Genomic DNA, 21,811 nt, shown 5'->3' with positions numbered 1-21,811 from the left:
ATAATTCAAAATTTACTACTGGAATTTTTATTTTTTCGTTTATTATTATTAATTAATTTAGATACTGAATCTTTGACATAAATTTGTAAATACTATTTAGCGTTTATAAAGGAAAATACATAAATAAATAATGCCAATAAAATTTTCAAATAGTCAAATTGTATCCTCAACGGTGTATTGATAATGAATCAGACAATACTTATAGCCACTTGAGTTACTCTGAGTTACTCACTAAAACCCTTGTGGTTTGATCATCCAACACCTGAGGCCACACTGAGTACTTTGAATTTCTCTTTGGCAAGTTGCCAAATATCGTGCATGTCTCATCATTTTATATATTTTTTTTATACTTTTATTATTTATCTGGAAGTAGATCAAAAATTTAAAGAACAAAAGAAAATGTCTATGTATGAAAAAGAAAAAAAAATAGAATCATAAAAAATTTTCATTTCCATTTTCTTTATAGTCTTATATCAAGCATTTTATCATCATTTAAAATAGCATTAAACTTTCATTCAATTTTTCATTTATTTTTATTAATTATTTAATTATTATTTATTTTATTCCCATTTTTATTTTTCTCATGAAAAACTTTATTCCCAGACGTTCATTATAAAACAATCAACTTGCAGAAAAAAAAACTTGTGCTTTTTTGAATGAAATTTATTCAAGAGTATTGTTGAAAACTTTGTGCTAAATATTGTAGATATTTATTCAACTCTAGTATTTCCTTAAAATTTAATTCAGTACAATCAATTGTGTCGGAAAATAAATATTAATTTAAAAATAAAAAATTGTTTTTTTTATTTTTGCATTATTTGCAAAGGTATTAATTAATTTTACCGGGTAAATATTGTTGTTGAGCTTAAAATTGTGTTGACTATTTTCACATTGACCCAAGAAATTTTCTGTATAATATTAAAATACAAATTCAAGTTTTAAAAAATCTTTAAAATCAAGTACAAAAAATAAATAATAAACATAATAAAAAATATATATTTTTTAATTATTGATAAATTTTTTAAATTACAACAATTATAGTTTTTTTTTCTATTAAATTTATTGAGGGTAATAAAAGGAAAATAAAATGGCATTGTACCAAGTTGAATTTTTAAAAAACCTCAATATATTTTTCTTGAGATTTGGTTTTGCAATTACGACAAACCATTAAAGCTTTATTTGTAATTAAATTATTTTGAAACATTGAAAACGATAATTAACAAGTGCCTCGTAATACTACTTAATTCGTACAGAGAATTATTAAAATCTTGAACAATTAAAACAACTTCATTATAACAAAACATGAACGAATTAATTCAATGACAAAACAGCATCTGTTATTATTTTTCTTATTATTATTTTTTCATTGTTACTTTGGGATTATGAAATAATAAAAATATTATAATTTTTAAACGGATATTTTAAGCAAATAAAAAGCATTCAACTCGTTTCAATAGTCCTGTATAACTGACGTGAATTTTTTTTTATTTAAACAGTTAAACTAGGTCATTTGCTTCAAAAAAATATATAAATATATCTTTTGTGTACTTTTAAATATTCTCAAATCGATAAATAATATTTAAATTATTTTCTAATTTTAATCAATGCTTCAGCCATTTGAGTGTCAACTGATACAGACAAAAAATAAAAATTAAGGAAGAACGTTTTATCCAAGACAAAAACAATTTTCTTTATCATTTTTTTTTTTTATTTTTAGTCTTCCGGGTTATTTCGAGCATTAATTTTCAATACAGCTTCACTACCACTTTGATTTTAACTATCGATAAAAAAAGAAGAATATTGGAAAATCAAGAAAACGTAAAACCACATCAATGAGTTTGTTAATTACCTGCTTCTTCTACGTTTCGCTTCATCAACGGTTTTATAAATTTCTTTTTTTTTTTTTTTTATATTTTCATATGACGTATTAGGGAAAAGTCCTCAATTATACAATCCATGTAATGTATACCTTTTTTTTTTTTTGATAAATACATAAAAGCAGTGAAAAAAGTTTCTCCTCGGGTCACTGGATTTCATCGTCCGGCTGTTCGAAATTTAGTTGGACGGTTTATAAACTTTATCGTTACATCCCTAGTATTTTACTTGACACCGAGAGGAAGGAAATGGAGCTGTGGGTTCAACATAAATGAAATAAAAGTTAAAAAAAAAATATAATAAGATAAAATGCGTAGTTGTTTGACATTGGGGATGGCGAAAAAAAAAAAATCCTAATACAATTTATTTATTTTTTAGCTTTGGAAAGGAGAAAAAGTTTTCTAATAGAAATTCAATCATTATTTTCTTTTTTTTTTTTTGAAGACAAATAAATTGGAAAAAATAAAAAAATAAATAATAAATAGTATTTATTTATATTTAATAATATAAATTTATTTTTTTTGTAAAATATATTTTAATCCATTATTTTAAATTACTAACATTTAATTCGTTATATGAAATGCTATGCAAATTAAAATTGGAATTTCTATTGTCATGAAATTGTGCTAATTTTCGGTAGAATTAACATGTATATCATTATAACAATATTTCAGAATGATACGAATATTCATATCTCATGAATATTAATATAATAACTGAGCTTTCAAATTCTATAAATAGATAAATCTTTATTAAAAAGTAAAATTTATCTTCGAGATTTCAAGTTTTATTTTTTTGTCTTGTTAAAAATAATTTGTGTCTAAAATTTCTTCTTGTTGACAGCGTAAATTTGATTAATATTATAGACAATCAATAGTGTACACATGACACGTTTCAACATTGGTCAAAACCACCACCAATTTAAAGCATTAACCATGTGTCACGTATATCTCTTTCAATTTATATTTGTTCCGACACCTTGAACTTAAACAATTCAATTTTTGGTAATCTCTCTCAAAATTTAATTCATCAACTAGATTTCAAAAATAAATAAAGAAAAAAAAAGTAATAATTAAATAATATAACTAGAATTATAAATTGATAAACAAAAATATTAAATTTTCTGATACGTTGACGTATTCATAGTCCATCAAATATCGATTTAGTTGGAGAATTTAAATTTAACATTAATGACGAAGAGCAGCTTCAGTAGTTTGATATATATATTTATGTCTACATAAACCAATTTCAATTTAACATTTGCTGGTCTCTTGATTTTATACAAATATATCACTAGTAAATTATCACGTGTAAAATATATAAATCAAATAAAATAAATTCAACACTATATTGGAAAATTGAATACTTGTATTAAAAGAAAAAAAGAAAACATATTGAAATTGACACAAATATATTTTATAAAAAAAAAGAAAAAAATCTTTTAAAGAAAATTTTAGTCTCTCAAGTCTGAATCGTGTCTTCTGACAATATATTTTGAGAGGCCATACATGAAACCTCTCAAAATTCTTTTATTATTATTTTTTTATTTAAAAATGTTCTCAATATTATAACACCAATGATATCCATCAAAAAAATATCTATTGGTAATTTTTTTCTTCTTCATTTTAATATATTGATTTTGAAAAAATAAAAAAAATTTTAATTTTATCAATTACCAGTGTACTATCATCATGATATTCAGCAGCCGGACAAAATACATTTTTTTTTTTTATGATTTTTAATGTACCAAAGTTTCATCTTGATGCCAATCACTAATGAAGATAAGATAAAGTTTTAATCAAATAATATTCATCATCAAGTTACTTTCAAGTTACAAAGCTTGCAAGTTTAAACATATGGCTAGAGTCATGAGCACGTGGTACCATACTAACATAAAGCTTACAAACTTCATCGACCCGATTTTACGACAGATAACTTTCATCATTATCCTCATTTCTCATCCTGTCATGCTTCGAGTTGGAGGAGGTATCAACATGCTTCCTTACATCTACCTTTTTTTTTGTTTCATTTTTATCTTTCATTTATACCTTTTTATATACGATTTATATTAATGACATTAATTTATACTAACGTCAGCAAAAATTCAAAAATCTATCAAGTCAGTATGTCAAATTATTTTCTATTATGCTTATTTTAAAATAAATTATTTAAAAAAAAAAGTAATTAATTAATTCCCATTGTTCAAATATCACGAAAATTTAACATAAATTATTCAGAACAATTCCAAAAACTGTAGGTAAATTGAAATGTTCATCATGTGAATTTTAATTTTAAAAGTGATCTCAAAATTATTATCCAAGTGGCTCTGAAAATTTTATGCGCGTGCCTAGTCTTACCAAACATCTCTGCCAATTAGAATTATCATTTAATTACTTAACAAATATAAAATTTAATTTAAAAAAAAAAAAAAAAAGAAACTACTTGCACTACTGCTCGCTACGAAAATCAATAATTTTTACAGTAATATTTACTTAAAAAATATTATTTTCAAACAAATATTATATATTTGTTCTTTTTAATTATTGTTTATTCTCATTAAGTGCAATTGTTGTATCAGTGAGCAACTAAATTACCTGAATTATAATTGAACTTTCAAGTTTATATACATGTTGATTAATGGATGTTTGATAAAAGCATACATATCCTTCGATAACGACTATTTGATGAGATCACCATATGAACATTTTGACTCCAAATACAAGTCAATTATTATTAGCTGATCTATCAAATTTCTGCTGTCGAAAATTTTTTGATTAACCGGTAATATCATCATACAATTTGATAGACGACACATCATGTATTGAAACATAAAAAAAAGCAAATTAAAATATAAGTAAAATAATACTATTTCCGTTTTTTTTCTCTTTTTAATTTGAAGTTTTATTAAATCATAAAAATAGGATATCATTGTGTGGAATAAAATAAACTAGGTCACAAGTAAATTTAATTTTACTTTATTTGACATTTCATTCATTGTGTCACTATTTTTTTTTTTTTTTTGAATAAATATTTATTCCAAAACTTTTTAAGAAGTATTATTAAAACAATGAAATACCATAATGGAATTTTTTTTATTTTAATGATCATTTTATTATTCGTCTTTTTTTTTTATCTGGTCGTAAGCATATTGACTTTTATTTTTATTATAAAATATCATTGAAGAATAAAGTATCAGCCAGAGATACATTATTGCTCTTCCGATAATATGTTCAGCAGGATGACTTTGAGTAAAAATGCAAAAAAAAAATAAAATTAATGATTGATCGACGAAGAGAATGAGAAAATGAATAAAAAAAAAAAATAAACCATCGATAATGATTTCTTTCTTCATAATTTTTTTCTCTTAAAATGTTTTTTTTATTTATTTATTTATTTATTTTTTTTTGAACATAAACTTCATCATCGATATGAAAAACGTGAAGGTTTTGTTAATTAAATTTTCCTTCTTTTCCAGCTTTTATTCTATTCGCTATTTTTTTTTTTTTTTTATATTTCCAAATACAAAGAATTATTCATAAAATAAACCCCGAGGTAAAATAGAAAATTTAATAATTTATTTTAAATTTTTATGTAACGTTGACAAAAAGAATTTGAACAATGTTTATTTTTTTTTAATAATATTTCTATTTGATATTATTCATTGTATAAATTTACGTTGATGTTGGTATCTCGTTATTTTTACTAATTTTATCTCATTTTCTGTATGTATGCATAACGAGTCAAAACGAGTAGTAGAGCTTGAATAATGAAGTGGTTTACGTGACACAAATGTGTCCTAATAAAGGATAAAATTAAACATTTATATAGTGAAACATGCTTACATGTACACAACATGACACATAACAAATTTTATAATTTTTTACTTTTTACATATTAATCTTTTGGATTAGTCAAGCTTATGCGAAGTAATAAAATTAAACGAAAAACAAAAAATTATCAAAGTAATAAGTTATAAACATAGTTGTGAATTGAATACAAAATTAAATTAGACCAACTTGCTTGATTACACCACTGCTTGAACACACTATAAATAATTTTCTATAAAATTCATATAAACAGTATTTATTTTGACAAAGTAATATTACTGCGTAAAAATAAAAACAATCAACATCATTAATTGAGTACAATACCAATTGGATGATTTGCTTTTGAACAATGGTTAATTACACACGATTCAGGGTTTTGTTAAATTGATTGGTAGTGATGATGATGACGATGACAAGTTTCGGATCAGTTTTGGCCAATTAATGCTTTGAGTAGTATATGTCAATAACCGGTCATCCACTATAAAATTTTTTGTATCACTCATAAATACTTTTGTTTTTGGTAATTAAATTTTATATGAAAATGAAATTATTCTGTATAATAAACACGTTAATTAAATTCGAGTTAATATAATAACGAAAAATTATTTTAATACCGTGGAATTTATAATTAAAAAAAAAAAACAAAATATATAGAATTTAATTTTAAAATACTTTTATATTTTTTTTTCTAATTTTTTTCATTTCATTTTCCAATTTCAAATTTTTATCTCGAAATTTTTTTAATGAATTCAATAAATATTTATGATTTAATAATTTTTTTGCCAGTAAGTTAATAAATATTTTAGAAGAAAAATTATTTAATTTTTTTTTAAAATAAATATTTATATACTTTTATTTTGACGTAAAAATTAAACAACTTTCTAAAAGTTTTATTTTCATTATTAATCTGATTTTTATTTATATTATTTTTTTCTTTGTATATATAAATTACAAAAAATAAAAAAGTTAAAATAAAGTGTCAAGAGTAGTCAACAACTTTTTTAACTTTTTTTTTGTTTTTTCTTACTGTTTTATTTGACCTTATTTATTTTAACTATAATTTTTTATTTTATTTTGTATATACCTCAAAATTTCCAAGACAAGCATACAATTTATACAGTCAGAAAAAACATTATTGAGGCTTTTCGATGGACAAGAAAAGCACTTATCGTAAAATAGCTTTTTCAACTATAAAAGCAGTTAATAAGACATACGATGAAAAAGTTACACCAAAAATCAACCGAACAATCGATTTATTTTTTCCTTCAAAATATAAAAAACTATAAAATAAATTTTTTCTGTACATCAAAATAAACAAAAAATAATTTTTTCTATTTTTATTTATCACACAATAATAAATGAGCAAAAAATACATGCACATATGTATATTTGATAAATAAAACAAGCAATTTTATAGTCAATTTTATCTGTCATATAATTTTTTTTTTTTGTTTATTCTGTATTTTCTCAAACAAATACTAATTCAAATCGGAAAAACTTTTTTTTTCTACATGAATTTCATAAAACAAAGGAAAAAAAATTAAAATGACCTGAATCTATTCGAAAGCATAGATTTGAAAAATAAATAAAAGGGCATTGCTCAAAATAAAAAAAAATTATAAAAAATTGTACACACATGAGTTGTCGTTAATTGTTCTCATAGCTTGATTGGTGTACCTTGTTTCACTGTACGGAGTCGACAATTACGTGCACAATTTTAAAATAATAAAATATAAAAAAATATTGATAAAAAAAAATCTTTGTATAAAAAAGAGTGTTATAATAAAATAAATTATGATAAAAATGCCAGTTAGAGAAATAAAATAAATTTTAAAAAATAAATTTTAGATAAAATAAAAAATAGATTAGACTAGCCTTGAGCTTTTCAGAATGCATGAATGCGTGTCTTTATCCCAAGAGAGATCTGCTTCAGTATGTTTTTTATTATTTTTTATTTTTTATTTTTTTCTTGCTTCAGGTATTTCGAGTGAACTTAAAATGAGGTCGTCATTAAATAATAGATAGCCACCAACTGGTGGCAAAGTTAAACCGAAGAAATAAAATTTTTCTTCTTTTCTTCATTTTTTTTTTATTCAAAAATATATTTACTGGAAAACTGTGCTTTTCAAGCTTAGTTCTGTCATCTTATTTTTTTTTTATATTTCAAAAACTGTCTGTCCTATGAGTACATTTGAAAATTGAAGCTTTTATTCAAATGAAAAATAAAAAAGAAAAGAAAAAAACTGTCAAAAAGTTTTATTAAATATATTGAAAATTTAATAATTTTATTTTTGAATAAATATCTATTAATATATTTATTTTTTTGCTATTTTTTTTATATATATAGTTCTTTTTTCTTCTTCATTCATACAAATAATCAAAAATGATATATTTTCTTAGCACTTGTTTCTCCCTAGTTTTTTTTTTCTATTTTTTTTTAGTTAGTCTCTGATGAGACTTTTCGACCCTCTAGATAGATTTAATATTGCCCAAGGGAAACTTGAAAAATTTGCCATATTATATCAATTGATTTATTATTACTTTAAATTATATCCAAAAAAAAAAAAGATCAAACTAAACAAAAAACTTTTATATCCCGAAAAAATAAAATTACCTAGTAGAAGAATATATATTATTTTATTTAAAATAAATCCTAAAACTGAATATAAAATTAAAAATTAAACCAAAGTATTTAAACTAGATCGTGAAAATTTGAATAAAATATAAACCTGAATAAAAAGTCTGGATCATGAATTATAAAAGTCCCAAAATAAAACAACCAAGTATAATTATTATTTATTTTTTCATTTTAATTTTTTAGATAAGTCAAGATTGCAGAGAAAGCATATTAATTTTTTCGTGACCTGATGACAACTCTTAAAACAAGGACACAGTATAAAACAATAAAAAATAAAAAAAAAAAGAAAAATGAGGGTATTGCGAGTGAAGAGGATTTTAAAAAATATTCAAGTAAAGCGGATTCGAAACAAAACGAAGAGGAGTTAAAATATGTAGTTCAGTGAGTGCGCTGTATCAACCCCATTTACAAACCACCCTGATCCAGGTGGCGCTGTTTTTTATATATACACTGGGAAAAATCGATACGTATCTGTGAGCAGTGAAATAAACTTGCAGTTCGCGACTCGTGTGCATGAGGTAAACACGCATCTTTTAATGGCCATTTTATTGGAATGATAATTATTGTGAAGAGATCAACATTACCTCATTTACTGGATCATGGTATGCTATTATAAATCCTCACTTATGTCTTTAGTTTTTTTTTTTCCTTTTCTTTTCTCTAACTCTAATTTATTTGATATATTTCCTTTTTTTTTTTATAAATTATATTAGTTTATATTTCATGTTAATTTTTTCTTTTATTTACATTTTTTTTTCAATTTTATAACCACTATTTTTACACCCAGAGTATATACTTCATGTACTTCTATGTATGTTTTTTTGTTTGCTAGTTTAAATATTTTTTTTTTTTTTTTTCTTTTTTTCACACTTGAATATAAATATATATATTTTTTTTCTACCACTTGAATTTTTGCTCATTATTATCATGTTCAACAAGCTTTTTTTTATTTTTAAATATATAATGATTGTTATTTTATTTATTTGTTTAATTTTTTTCTATTTTTATTTACAGTACGGTTTTGTAAATTACGCTTTGGAACTTCTTGTTGTCAAGACATTTGACAATGAAACATGGGAAGCAATAAAGTAAGTTGATTTTAATTATAAATTATTAATTTTTATTTTCTTAAATTAAGCTTTCTTAAATTAAGCTTATTTAAAAAATATAAATAAATTATTTATTTGATTTTAATAGTGTCGTTTATTAAGCATGTGATTCCACATGTTTTTGTTTACATCAAATTTAATTAAAAATATTTTGTTTAATTAAAATTATAATTTGACAATTATATAATTATGTCATTATTATTAATTTTACCTTTGAGTATTGAAGATGGTTTAATGTACTTTGACATTCATTAACACTTTAGTTATACAGATTACTAAAGGTGGGTCTCGGATGACCACAAAAGCTCCATTGATTTTACGTTTAATAGACGATGTTGATACTCTATCCGTTGGTACACCTATATACCTAATTTATCATGCCTCTAATTTTATTTTGCAATATTCATATCACGCTTTATATCATATATTGCCAATTTTATGACTGAATACCCAGCTAAATTACAAAATTTCATTTTTATTTTTATCGTTTTATTTCATTTTCTTTTTTTATTTTACCGTACAGTTGTATTAATCAGTACTAATGAAAACATTGAAATATTTTATTATTTTTTAATTCAATATATTAATAAAACTGTGTCCATGCATAAAATATATTATTAATTTATTTGATAATGCGAAAGACACGAATAAATATTGGAAAAAAAAAATATATATGAAAATAAAAAAATACTTGTATGGTGATAATAGGACTGTCGATTCACTTTTATTTCAATTGACATTTTAATTGACGTACTTCGTTTTATACGAGCACTCAACAAACGACATTCCAGTAAAAAAAAAAATAAAAAAATCACCATAAAAGAGCAAATTTATTCTGATTTATTAATATCATTTAAAAATGTCGTTAAAATTTTAAATTAATTATAAATTTCCTAAATATTTTATTATTATTTATTATGTAAAAAAAATAACATATTTTTTGAATAACATTATTTTTTATGAATTAAATAATCATACAAATGAATAATGACTCATTTCGAGTGATTAATCTGTATATAAATTTTCCTCAACTTTAGTGAAACTCTATTGTACAATCTCAATTTAATTTTAATGAGAATAAAAATAATTCACACCTATTTACTCCCCTTTAACTTTTGTCAAGTCACAAATGTTTGTATAATTCAATTAGACATGCACAATTAATTTTATCAAAATTTATATTTATTTATACATTAAAAAACATTTAACAAATATTCATTACAATTTTTTTACAAGATAATAGAACAATTTTTTTGATATAAAAAAAATTCTGGATGACCATAATATTGTTGTACTACTTGTTTCGTTTTTATTATTTTAATTTACTATTTTTTTATTGAATTTATTTTTTCTTGTAAATCAAATTTTCTACAAATCCATTTTTATTTATCGTATATTTTACATGAATAAATATATCATGTGATATATGAAAACTACAAAAATATTATTGATATCATTTATTTTCATTGTATTTCAACAAAATTGTTTTTATCGGTTTGAAAAAATGAAAAAAAAAAAATAAAAAATTGATATCTTTCTATACGTGAAAGGGGATGATTAATGGAAGAATAAATCATAAATTATTTTTGCCCTTCTATCTTTGAGATGAATCACTCCGTATGTGTAGTTTTTTTTGTTGTTTTTTTTGACAATGATCAAAAAAATGTAGCCTTAGATTTGTTATCTTTATTTTATTTATTTAGTTATGTTTTTTTGTTTAGAAAAGATGCTGCTGTCAACATGGAAGGACAATTTCTGGTCCGCCAAATTTATGACGATGAAATTACGTATAATATCATTGGAGCAGCAGTCAAACGACTTAGTAATTTTATTTTAATTATAATAAAATAAATAAATCTGTATACTATTCTTTTATTTAAATACTTTTTTTATTTTTAAATTTTTTAAACTCTATTTTTTAAATCTTTTTTATTTAACTTTCAGAAATCCCTGCAAATGAAATATTGGAACTTTTTGGACGCATGTTTTTCGAGTTTTGTCAGGACTCTGGATATGACAAAATACTCCAGGTACTTGGAGCAACGCCAAGAGATTTTCTACAGGTTAGTTAAAATTAAAAACTTTTAATTACATCGGAAGATTTAAAAAGTAAAATTTTATAATGAACAAATAAAACTTTATTCAAAAAAAAAAAAAAAACAAAAATACTTATTTATTTTATAATTTATAAATATTATTTTTGAAATAATATTTTACTGAATATATTTTTTCTTTTTGTGAAAATATAATGAGTCATTAATGAGAGAGTTTGTACGTGTAATTTACAAAACCATGTATTTATCCTGACAAAAAGTCAAACTTTAAGCTCTTGAAATTTTCAAAGTTTGTGGATATATAATTTATTTTATCTTGAACTTGAGTATATAATTCAAACTTGAATATAATTCTTCACAACTTTTACATTTTCTTACAATATTTATAATTCATTAAAAATATGCATTAAACTCTTAAAAATTTTCATATCTTTTCATTCAAATTAATTACTAAAAAAATTATGTAAAAATGAATAATTAAAAAATTCCATAATTAATTTTTAATTAAATTTTATCTTTGAAAATAAATAATCTACCTAGCTCCATCTTTTTTTTTCTCTAAAAGTAATATCAAGTATTACATTTTATTACGTTGAAATTTCATGGCTGTATAAAAAATTTGTAGCAAAAATATTTAATCTCACTTTATCAAAGGAAAGAAGAAGAAAAAAAAAAAACAGTAACCAAAAAAAATTTAATTTTCGTATTGCAAAAAGCAAATAAATATTCGGACTGTTTTCATTTTCATAATACTTGTTTTTATATTCATATAGATAACTAAATATATTTTATTGACTGACATAAAAAAGAAAGCTCAATAAAAACCAAAAACAGCTTTTGTGTAAACACAGAAGTTTGTCCTAACATTGATGATATATTTTTTCTCAATTTATTTTTCTCTTTTTGTTTTCTTTATTTATTCTTTCTTTTGAAAAATAAATTTCAAACTCACTGCCAACTAACTAGTAATAAAACATGAAAAATATATTGTCCAAATATTTCTACCATTCAATTTTATTATAAGTATTTTTTTTTATCTTGTATATATGTATATTTGACTGACCTTTGCAAGTAATTTGGACTTTGATCGATTAATCCACCCCAACTACTTAATTTACTTTTAGATAAAATAAACTTTTATTTTTTCTTCCATCAGCATAAACATTATTAAATATTTTCATATTAATTTTTGTTTATTTTTTTTATTTTATTTTTAATTATTTAACACATAATTAAGCAAACAATTTTTATTTTTATTTCTCATTTTATAAATAAAAACTTTGTAACATATTTTAAAGTAAATTATTTTTTTATATGTATATATAAATTTATTTTTTTTTTCTTTAGAATTTAGATGCACTTCATGACCACCTGGGTACTCTTTACCCTGGCATGAGAGCTCCTTCATTTCGTTGCACCGAGAGACCTGAGGATGGTGCCCTAGTTCTTCACTACTACTCGGATCGACCTGGTCTAGAATACATTGTCATTGGAATTGTTAAAGTGGGTTTTAACACTTCTTTAAAGAAAAAAAAAAAATAATATTAATAATTAGTGTTTATAAAAATAATAATAAAAATACTTTTAGACTGTTGCAAAAAAATTACATGATACGGATATTGAGATGCAAATATTAAAAACAAAAGATGAATGTGATCATGTACAATTTTTAATAACGGAGACATCAATGCCTGGTGTTGAAACTAAACAAATGGTACCTGATCTTGAGACACTTTCTGTTGGTAAAAATAATAATTATATTTATTTATTAATTGTATTCATTTTCGTTATAATATTTTATTATTTAATTTATAAATTAATTTGTTTATTATATTTTTAGAACCAAAAGTTAGTCCAGCAACATTTTGTCGAGTATTTCCATTTCATTTAATGTTTAATCGTGATTTAAGAATTGTACAAACTGGATGTACAATAACGAGGGTCATACCGTCAGTAACAACTGGCAATTGCAAGCTGAGTGATATTCTTTTAACTGTGAGTTTTAATTATTTTATTTGATTCATTAAAACAATCTTTTTTTTAATTTTAATTTTATATATACATTTATTTATTTTTATTGTATTTTTAAATTGTTCTCAGCTTTATTATTATTTTCCATCTTGAGATTTCTTATTAATATTAATATATAGTCTTTTTATTATACAAATGCAATTGCACTTTTGTATAAATTTTTATTTATTTTTTCTCTACAAAGTACGATAAGAAAGTCAATTGAAATTCTCTCTGTAATATAAATAGAACAAGTATTTATCATGATGACAATATAATAATAATTTTATTTATTAAATTTTCTTGATGCTATTTAGTTAATGGAAGAATAGAATTCGCTTATATCAGGGCAATTAAAAATAAGATGGTTTATGTATTTATTTATTTATTTAAATTCGTACATTTTATTTCTTTCTTCTAAAGAGACTAATATTAATGGTTTCAACCACCAAATGCATTAGTCACTTTCACGCAAAAAAAAGTATACTATATATATTTCGTTACTAAATCGAGAAATTCTAGAAAAAATCCGGGTTCAATCAGGTGAATAACATTGCTCGATCATTATCTTACATTATCTACACAAAAAGATCATTATTTCATAGTATTTTTTATTTGAAAATTACATGTCATTGTGTCTGAATATTACCTTTAAAACTAAAAAGAAAAAAAACATTTTTCATCGTATAAAATTTCATATCAAATCGTTGAAAAAATTGGTAAAATTTATTTTTCTTTTTTAGTAATTTAAAATTGTAGTATTGTTGAAAATCATTGAATGCAGAAAAAAAAAAATTCTCTTATTTTATTTATTTATTTTTTCATGTTTTAAAGATGTAGCTAAAATCTATCAAAAAATATATCTATCCAACTGCTACTTGATTTATTATTTCACGACGTGATCCATGTATCTTTGTAGTAAATCTGTTTCTCTGTTCAAGCCATAAAACTTTAGTTTGTGTTGATAGGATATATTTGTAAGATAAAGAGGGTTGAAGAAAAGTGGCATAAGGTTTTTGAGATAGCATTGAATACCTAGCACAATGTGTAAGGAAGTTAAAGCACTTTACCAAGTTTTTTTTTCATGCTTTCACGATAAAACCAAGAATCTTGAGTAATTTTTTTTTTTTTTTTTTCTTTGCAAGCTCTCATAGACTCCCATGTCAAGGGTTTTACTTGCGACTCACTGGTACAGGTCAAATATCGATCCTTAAATTAACATATGCATTAAAAACTATTTTATATATATTTTTTTTTTCTTTTTTGGTCTTATCCAACTTAGTCTGGGTCAATGGCTTCATTTATATTTTAACATAAATTATCTGGCTATTGTTATAAATTACTGATGATATTGAACTCTTTGAAATATGAAAATTTTGATGATAATATTTATAAATACATTTAATATCAAAAATTACATAAAAAATATTTTATTTTTTTTTTTCATTACAGTTATCTCAATTTTAAATAGTAATTTTAAAAAATTATATTAAATAATTGTTTACACACTCTATTAATTTTTAAAACTAAAAAAATTATTATCTACTTTTTTTTCATTTTAAAATAGTGTTATTTAAATGACTAAATTTCAAAATAAAATTATACAATTATTTATTTGTTTAATTATTTATTAATAAATAATTTTTTAATTTTTACAGGTACGACCACATTTAGAATTGACATTTGAAAATATTCTCTCTCACATAAACACAGTTTATGTTCTTAAAACTAAAAAAGGAGTAATGCGAGTTGATGCAACTGAGGAATTTTCAAATCTACGTTTAAAAGTAATTTTTTAAAAGAATAATATAAATTGATTAAAATTAATTATCTATTCAATAATTTTTTTTACCTTTTTTTAACAGGGACAAATGCTTTATATTCCTGAATCCGATTTGGTTATCTTTTTGTGTTATCCAAGTGTAATGAACCTCGATGATCTGACAAGGTAAATTTTAAATAAACCATTTTTATAATTTTTATCATCATAATATTCATTCACCATTTTTAGTAGCAAATTGAATTGACATAGTTCAAAAGAGCTTTTCAATTTAACCTGAATAGCCAGTTTCAATTAACTCAACTCATTCTATTCAAATAATTATCATTCTTTAAAAGAGAAGAAAAAAAAAAAAACAAATACTTTACAAACTTTTAAAATATATTAATGGTTATGATGAAAAAAAAAATAAATATAATCTCTTGAATAATTTTCCTTTGAGTGTTATTAAAACGAGCAACAGTCCCAAGCTCGAGGTGCAAAAAGCTTCTATAATAAGATTTTCAAAGAGCTAGTTTATTAGGGAGCCAAAAAGAGATAAAAAAAAACAAAATCATAAAAAGAAAAAAAACAGGGTCACTAGTAGCATTGGCAAACTAAATGGATAGAAGCAAAGAAAAATAGCTGAATACGTTGGTAAACAAATTAAACGGTTAAAAGCATCAGACATCCTATTATGGTGCCTGTTGCTTGGTAGCAATGTCATTTGTAACCTGATGAGGCTAAAGTGCCTAGTCTTATAATTTGATATTCTGCACTATCACTATACCTAAAAGACATGAGAGATTCATGACATATCAAAATTATTCTAGTATATTTTGTCAATGATAATATTCTCTTGATATATTATACTCTTGAATAATGTATAATAATAAAAATTTATTGATGTTTTAAAAACATAAACTAACTTGTAATTTAACGAAAAAAAAAACAAAAAAAACTTTTTACTTAGATTACAATTTAAAATTAATAATAATAATAATACCTGAGATAAAATTTCATATTATTATTTGATATTCAATAGAGTTTCAAATTCAATAGAACAATAACGTAAAATTAAAACTTTTATTTTTTAAATTTTACTTTGTCACAATGAATGAATAATCTTTAATTATTTAAAATAACTTTCTTGTTAATTTTATTCATTCAACCGCAAATACAATAGAGATCTTGAAATTAAAATTTTTCCTTTTTTTTTTTTTGGATGAATAATTAAATTTTTTAAATTACAGACGTGGACTTTATCTCAGTGATGTACCACTTCATGATGCAACAAGAGATCTTGTTTTAATGTCTGAACAATTTGAAGCTGATTATAAGTTAACAAGAAATCTTGAATTATTGACTGATAAACTTCAGCAAACATATCGTGAGCTTGATGGTGAAAAACAAAAAACAGACAGGTAAATATATTTATTAATCTATTTATAAATAAAAGGAAAAAATGATTTGATAAACTGAAATAAGCAAGGCTTTGATTATAATGCAAAAATACAAATCAAATTTCCCTCGTTAGCCTTATTTGATAATATCATGATTCTAGAGGATGAAATAAGTAAGATGATGATCCACTTTAACTCTCTTTCCTTCATTTTCTCACTTATATATTTATCAAGCCTTTTGATAAGTAGATTTAACGGCTTTAAAATTTTTTCAAGCGAAGGCTCGTCGTAACTGAACCATCACAAGATAAATCTATAAAAAAAAATAAAAATAAAAATCATATCTTAATATTTTTTTTCTTACTTTATTCTTCACTCTTTACTCATTCAATTATTTTATTTTAAACAAATAAAAATAGTAATAATATTTTCAAGATATTAAATCAATGTTAATTGCTTCATTAATGTTTTTTTCTTTAACCAATAGATTGCTGTACTCTGTGCTGCCAATATCTGTTGCAAGTGAATTGAGACACTCAAGACCAGTACCAGCTAAAAAATATGACTGTGTTACATTATTATTTTCTGGTATCGTTGGATTTGGTGCTTATTGTGCTGCTCATACAGATTCAAATGGTGCCATGAAAATAGTCAATATGTTAAATCAACTTTACATTGCATTTGACGTTCTCACTGATCCAATTAAAAATCCAAATGTTTATAAGGTAAATCAAAAATATAATTAACCATAGAATAATAATATTTTACCTAATATTTATTTAGAATCAAGTGAATTTATATTATTGATTATATTGTGAAAGAAAAAAAAATATTTAGTATTCAAATGAATTATTAACTTTTGATAATAATACATAGGTCGAGACTGTTGGTGACAAGTACATGGCAGTCAGTGGATTACCCGAACCATGTCATAGCCATGCTCGTTGCATTGCCAGACTTGCACTCGACATGATGGACCTTGCTGCCGATGGAGTTCAAATCGATGGCGAACCAGTTGTAAGTTTTTTTTTTTCATTTTTCTTTTAGTATTTTTTTTTTTTTTTTCCCAATAGAATATTATATTACTTTTTCTATACCAATCATGAACAAATCATTCTGTTGAATTCCCACGGGCATCATACACTCGAAAACTACTTCTATCATATTGCAATTTATTATTATATAATTTATTTTTTATAAATGTTTGTTGAAGGAGTAATTTCAAATATATATTTTTTTTTATTTATATACATTCACTTTTTATCAAATTTATACTATAATTTTTTATTTACTCATTGCAGAAAATTACAATTGGCATTCATAGTGGAGAAGTTGTAACTGGTGTTATTGGTCATCGTATGCCACGTTACTGTTTATTTGGTAATACTGTTAATTTAACAAGTAGAACTGAAACAACTGGAGTACCTGGAAAAATTAATGTTTCTGAGGATGCCTACAGGTATTGATTATTTAATAATAAATATTTCATTTTGTCTATTTTTATATTTTTATTTATAAATTCATTAATGTCATATTAATTTATTTAAGTATTTATTATTAAACATAATTATTTGGTTATTCTTTTGACGATAATTAAAATAATTACTAGTAAAAAATTAAATCTACTAATGTCAATGACAAATACATCCGAAAAAAATTCAATATAAAATTGTAAAAATACAATTTATTTAAATTAAAAAAAAATATATAATAATATTAATCTGAAAGTAAATCAAGATAATTTCTCAATGATTCTGGTATTTGTAATTTTTTTATGCCATGTGGTAATGCCCAATTATTATCAAGACATTTACGAATACAACAACGACATAAATGACAAAGTTCAGGTGGATTTAAACCACTACGTTGTGGTGGTACTAAATTAATTTTAACTAAATTTGGATATTGTTCCCAAACAGTAACTCTTTCAACACCAATATGTTTAGCAATATGATTTGGCGTTGTTACAAATGCTGTTATTACTGTACGTAATAATAATTTAAGACACATCAATAAATTTTCTGGTATGACTGGCATTTCTTGTTCACAATCACCAACATAATCATTCAATTTTGATAATAATATTTCAAGTGATGTTGATGTATTATATTCTGTATTAACAGATGCACCGTAACGTAACATAATAAGAAGAATATCTGGTGTACCATGTTGAATAGCAACTCTTAAAGGATACATTTGTCCATATGATTCCATTGGTGTATCTATAAAACGACATTTCATTGATATTGATGGACATGAATATTCTAATTTTGCTTGTGTTGCATGATCTAAAAAATATATTAATGCTTTTATATTTTCTTCACGATCTTCGAAATCACTTTTCCAACCAGATAAAAAATGTGTAACACGTATACCAAATATTGCACCAACAAATAAACGTTCAAATGTTTTTTCACAATAAAATATGTCATTTAATAAACGACAAATAACTTCATTATTACTTAAACGCCAATCGAAACATAATTTTGCTGCAATATATAAAACATTGTGGAATTTACCCAATAAACAAACTGAACTGTTTTCTGACATACTGATATTGTGGTAACGCAATGCTGACATAACTATTCTCTCGCATACATCTTCTGTATTTAAATTTTCTCCTAAATGAACAAAAAGAAAAATTGACATTATTATTTTTTCTCTTATATTCTCAAATAATTCTTTTCTATTTTTTTTTTTTTCCTTTTATTTCTTATGCTCCATTATTTATCAAAGCTCAGATGTGATTCCATAAAATATCATATATTTTATGTAATAAATTTGTATTACATAAAAACCACATTTATTTGAATTACCAAAACTTTCAATTTATAATAATTGAACATATATTACATAATATTTTTTAAATTAAATTACATCTGAATTTTGACAAGAACTGGATCAACTGGTATTATTTTGATATGGCTAGTTTTATCCTCCCAGTACCTTTTGAAACACTGTTTATCACATCTGTAAAATACTTGACAAGCTGACGTCGCTTGTGCCGGGAGGCGAGAAAGTCACGTTCCATCTCTTCGAATAGTTTGTCAAAGTAGGCATCGATTAACACTTCCATTTTTTACAAATAAAGAAATAAAATACACACACAATTTTCTTATGTAAAAGTTTACTTTGATGTAGTTTACTTTTGTCGTTATAGTTCTGAATGATGTTGCAAAAGGAAATGACAAAGTTGCTTACTGTTTAAAACATTAAAAAAAAAAATCTGAGGTCGGGGAACTAATTCGATTACGTACTAATATAAAGCTAGTCATGATAAAAGGCTTCGTCTAGAAAAAAAAAGGCTTCATAAAAAAAAAAAAAAGAAATTACATTGACATTCACGATTAATATTTTGTTTTCTTCATTTTTTTTTATTATGATTATTTTTTTTTTTATTATTTAAATAGTAAACTATTTTTCTATATAAAAATGTGTTCTAGATTTTTTTATTTATTTTTTTAAGTAGGATATATAAATCACGAGTCATAATTTTTATATATTCGATAAATAACATTGCTAATTATACTGATATTAATCATCGTATATTTAACACTTTTTTTTGTTTGTATTTTACAGGTATTTGTGTTTACCAGAGAATCAAGATCCGCAGTTCCTGTTGGAATACCGTGGGCCCATCACAATGAAGGGCAAATCTGACCCTATGAATGTGTGGTTTTTATCAAGAGAAAGGGAATTACCATCTTAAAAAAAAAACAACATACTTTTTCTTTTATTTTTATTTAATATTTAATATTTTTTTTTTATTTACTCTTCTCTTCCCACACACAACAATGGTCCGTTAACTGTACGATGGAACTTTCACAATAGCAATAACGTTAATAAAAAAAAGTTTACTCTAAAATTGTAATCTTTTAAAAATAATAAAATTAAAGATTATTTAAAAAAAAAAAAATATATTCGATATGTGTATGAAGGTGGATGTGATCAAGCCGAAACTTTTTTATTTATTTTTTTTTTTTTCAATTTCTTTTTATTATTTTTCATGTTATGATGAGCGAAAAGACATAACGGTTTTTTTTGCACGGTACAATTTGCTTTAGCAAGGTTTTTTTTTTTTTTTTTTTGAATTCATTTTATTTATTTATTTATTTATTATTATTTTTTTTTTTTTGCAATTTGATTATGTAGTTTGGTATTAAAAGAAAAAAAAAAAAACAAATTTTTCGATGCACATTTACTTAAATTTCGATCATCAAAAAAAAATTTCCAAAGTGCCGATAACTTTCATAAAATTTATTTTTATTATTATCGTCAGTTTAAATTTATTGTTTATTGTTAATTTATTTCATATCAGGTTATTTATTTATTTTTTTTACTTTTTATTATTTACTTTTTTTTAAAAAGATTACAAATCGAAAATAAATATGAAAAATAAAAGAATAAAAAGAAATCGATATGTTAAGAATTAAAAAAAAAATTATTTCGTGCAAAGATCAGTAATAATTTTTAAGTCAAGTTATTATATTTTAGATAAAAATTTATTACCACTACAATTAATGTTAAAACGAAAAAAAAATAATTTATTTTCTATTTATTTTTCAGAACAATTTTCGAAATGTGTGCAAAATAATAAAATTCATTTTTATATTGTAAAAAAAAGGGTCAAATAACTGATGAAAACATGTCATGAAATTTTATGAAACAAAAATATTTAAAAAGTATAAAAAAAATAAGACGACTGGTGGAATGCGAATGATCAAGAAGGCAAAACGGGAACACTCTTCCAGATATTACCACAAATAACTTTCAATGATTACATTTTTATTTATTTAAAAAAAAAAATATAAATTCTTTAAAATATATATATATAATTATCATTGTTACACTCATAAATTATAATTTCTAATTTTTATATTTCATTGTAAATAGAAGCAGAAAAAAAAAGGAAGAAACATAAAAATTTCTGGGCTACTCGAGTTTTAAAATAAACATAACACTTATGTTTACCAGGAAGCAGATATCTTTCCACGATGTAATGCATTTACCTACGGGACATGGCCCATTAATAAAAAGGAATGTACCGAAACTACCATTTATAACTGTGTCCAGTGTAGGTCAGTGGATTGAAAATTTTATCAAATACATTTTCTTCTTTTTCTTTTTCTCCTTATA

The 21,811-nt window shown here is 23.1% G+C and overlaps 2 protein-coding genes across 3 annotated transcripts; one reads left to right on the top strand and one right to left on the bottom strand.

Annotated features, from left to right (window-relative positions):
- Window positions 1-8,654: 8,654 nt before the first annotated feature.
- LOC122855556 (guanylate cyclase soluble subunit beta-1) lies at window positions 8,655-21,215 on the top strand. 2 transcript variants are annotated; one of them, XM_044157027.1, is made up of 14 exons: window positions 8,655-8,942; window positions 9,355-9,428; window positions 11,171-11,271; window positions 11,394-11,512; window positions 12,851-13,006; window positions 13,092-13,245; window positions 13,344-13,498; window positions 15,172-15,300; window positions 15,379-15,461; window positions 16,526-16,696; window positions 17,163-17,400; window positions 17,552-17,692; window positions 17,977-18,134; window positions 20,255-21,215. In XM_044157027.1, exons 1-14 carry the CDS (start codon window positions 8,940-8,942, stop codon window positions 20,382-20,384), a joined length of 1,812 nt encoding a protein of 603 aa, XP_044012962.1. In that variant the 5' UTR covers window positions 8,655-8,939; the 3' UTR covers window positions 20,385-21,215. The 2 variants fall into 2 exon arrangements, with proteins under 2 accessions (XP_044012962.1, XP_044012963.1); XM_044157028.1 differs by lacking the exon at window positions 11,171-11,271 and having other exon boundaries at window positions 20,255-20,732.
- LOC122855558 lies at window positions 18,392-19,958 on the bottom strand. Its single transcript, XM_044157029.1, has 2 exons — window positions 19,622-19,958; window positions 18,392-19,296 (listed from the first exon to the last, which is right to left on the bottom strand). Exons 1-2 carry the CDS (start codon window positions 19,749-19,751, stop codon window positions 18,392-18,394), a joined length of 1,035 nt encoding a protein of 344 aa, XP_044012964.1. The 5' UTR covers window positions 19,752-19,958.
- Window positions 21,216-21,811: the final 596 nt, after the last annotated feature.

The sequence above is a fragment of the Aphidius gifuensis genome, linkage group LG4 (assembly GCF_014905175.1).
Source record: "Aphidius gifuensis isolate YNYX2018 linkage group LG4, ASM1490517v1, whole genome shotgun sequence".
Lineage (NCBI taxonomy): Eukaryota > Metazoa > Arthropoda > Insecta > Hymenoptera > Braconidae > Aphidius > Aphidius gifuensis.
Note: the sequence above shows the minus strand (reverse complement) of the source record. Positions and strands in the feature narration are given on the sequence as shown.

Excerpts from the sequence above, each read along its gene's own strand:
- LOC122855558 (XM_044157029.1), bottom strand. The coding sequence starts at position 19,751 with ATGGAAGTGTTAATCGATGCCTACTTTGACAAACTATTCGAAGAGATG. Across the intron at positions 19,297-19,621 it reads GATAAACAGTGTTTCAAAAG|GAGAAAATTTAAATACAGAA; the intron begins GTACTGGGAGGA and ends TTGTTCATTTAG.
- LOC122855556 (XM_044157027.1), top strand. Across the intron at positions 13,499-15,171 it reads TGAGTGATATTCTTTTAACT|GTACGACCACATTTAGAATT; the intron begins GTGAGTTTTAAT and ends TAATTTTTACAG. Across the intron at positions 17,401-17,551 it reads AAAATCCAAATGTTTATAAG|GTCGAGACTGTTGGTGACAA; the intron begins GTAAATCAAAAA and ends AATAATACATAG.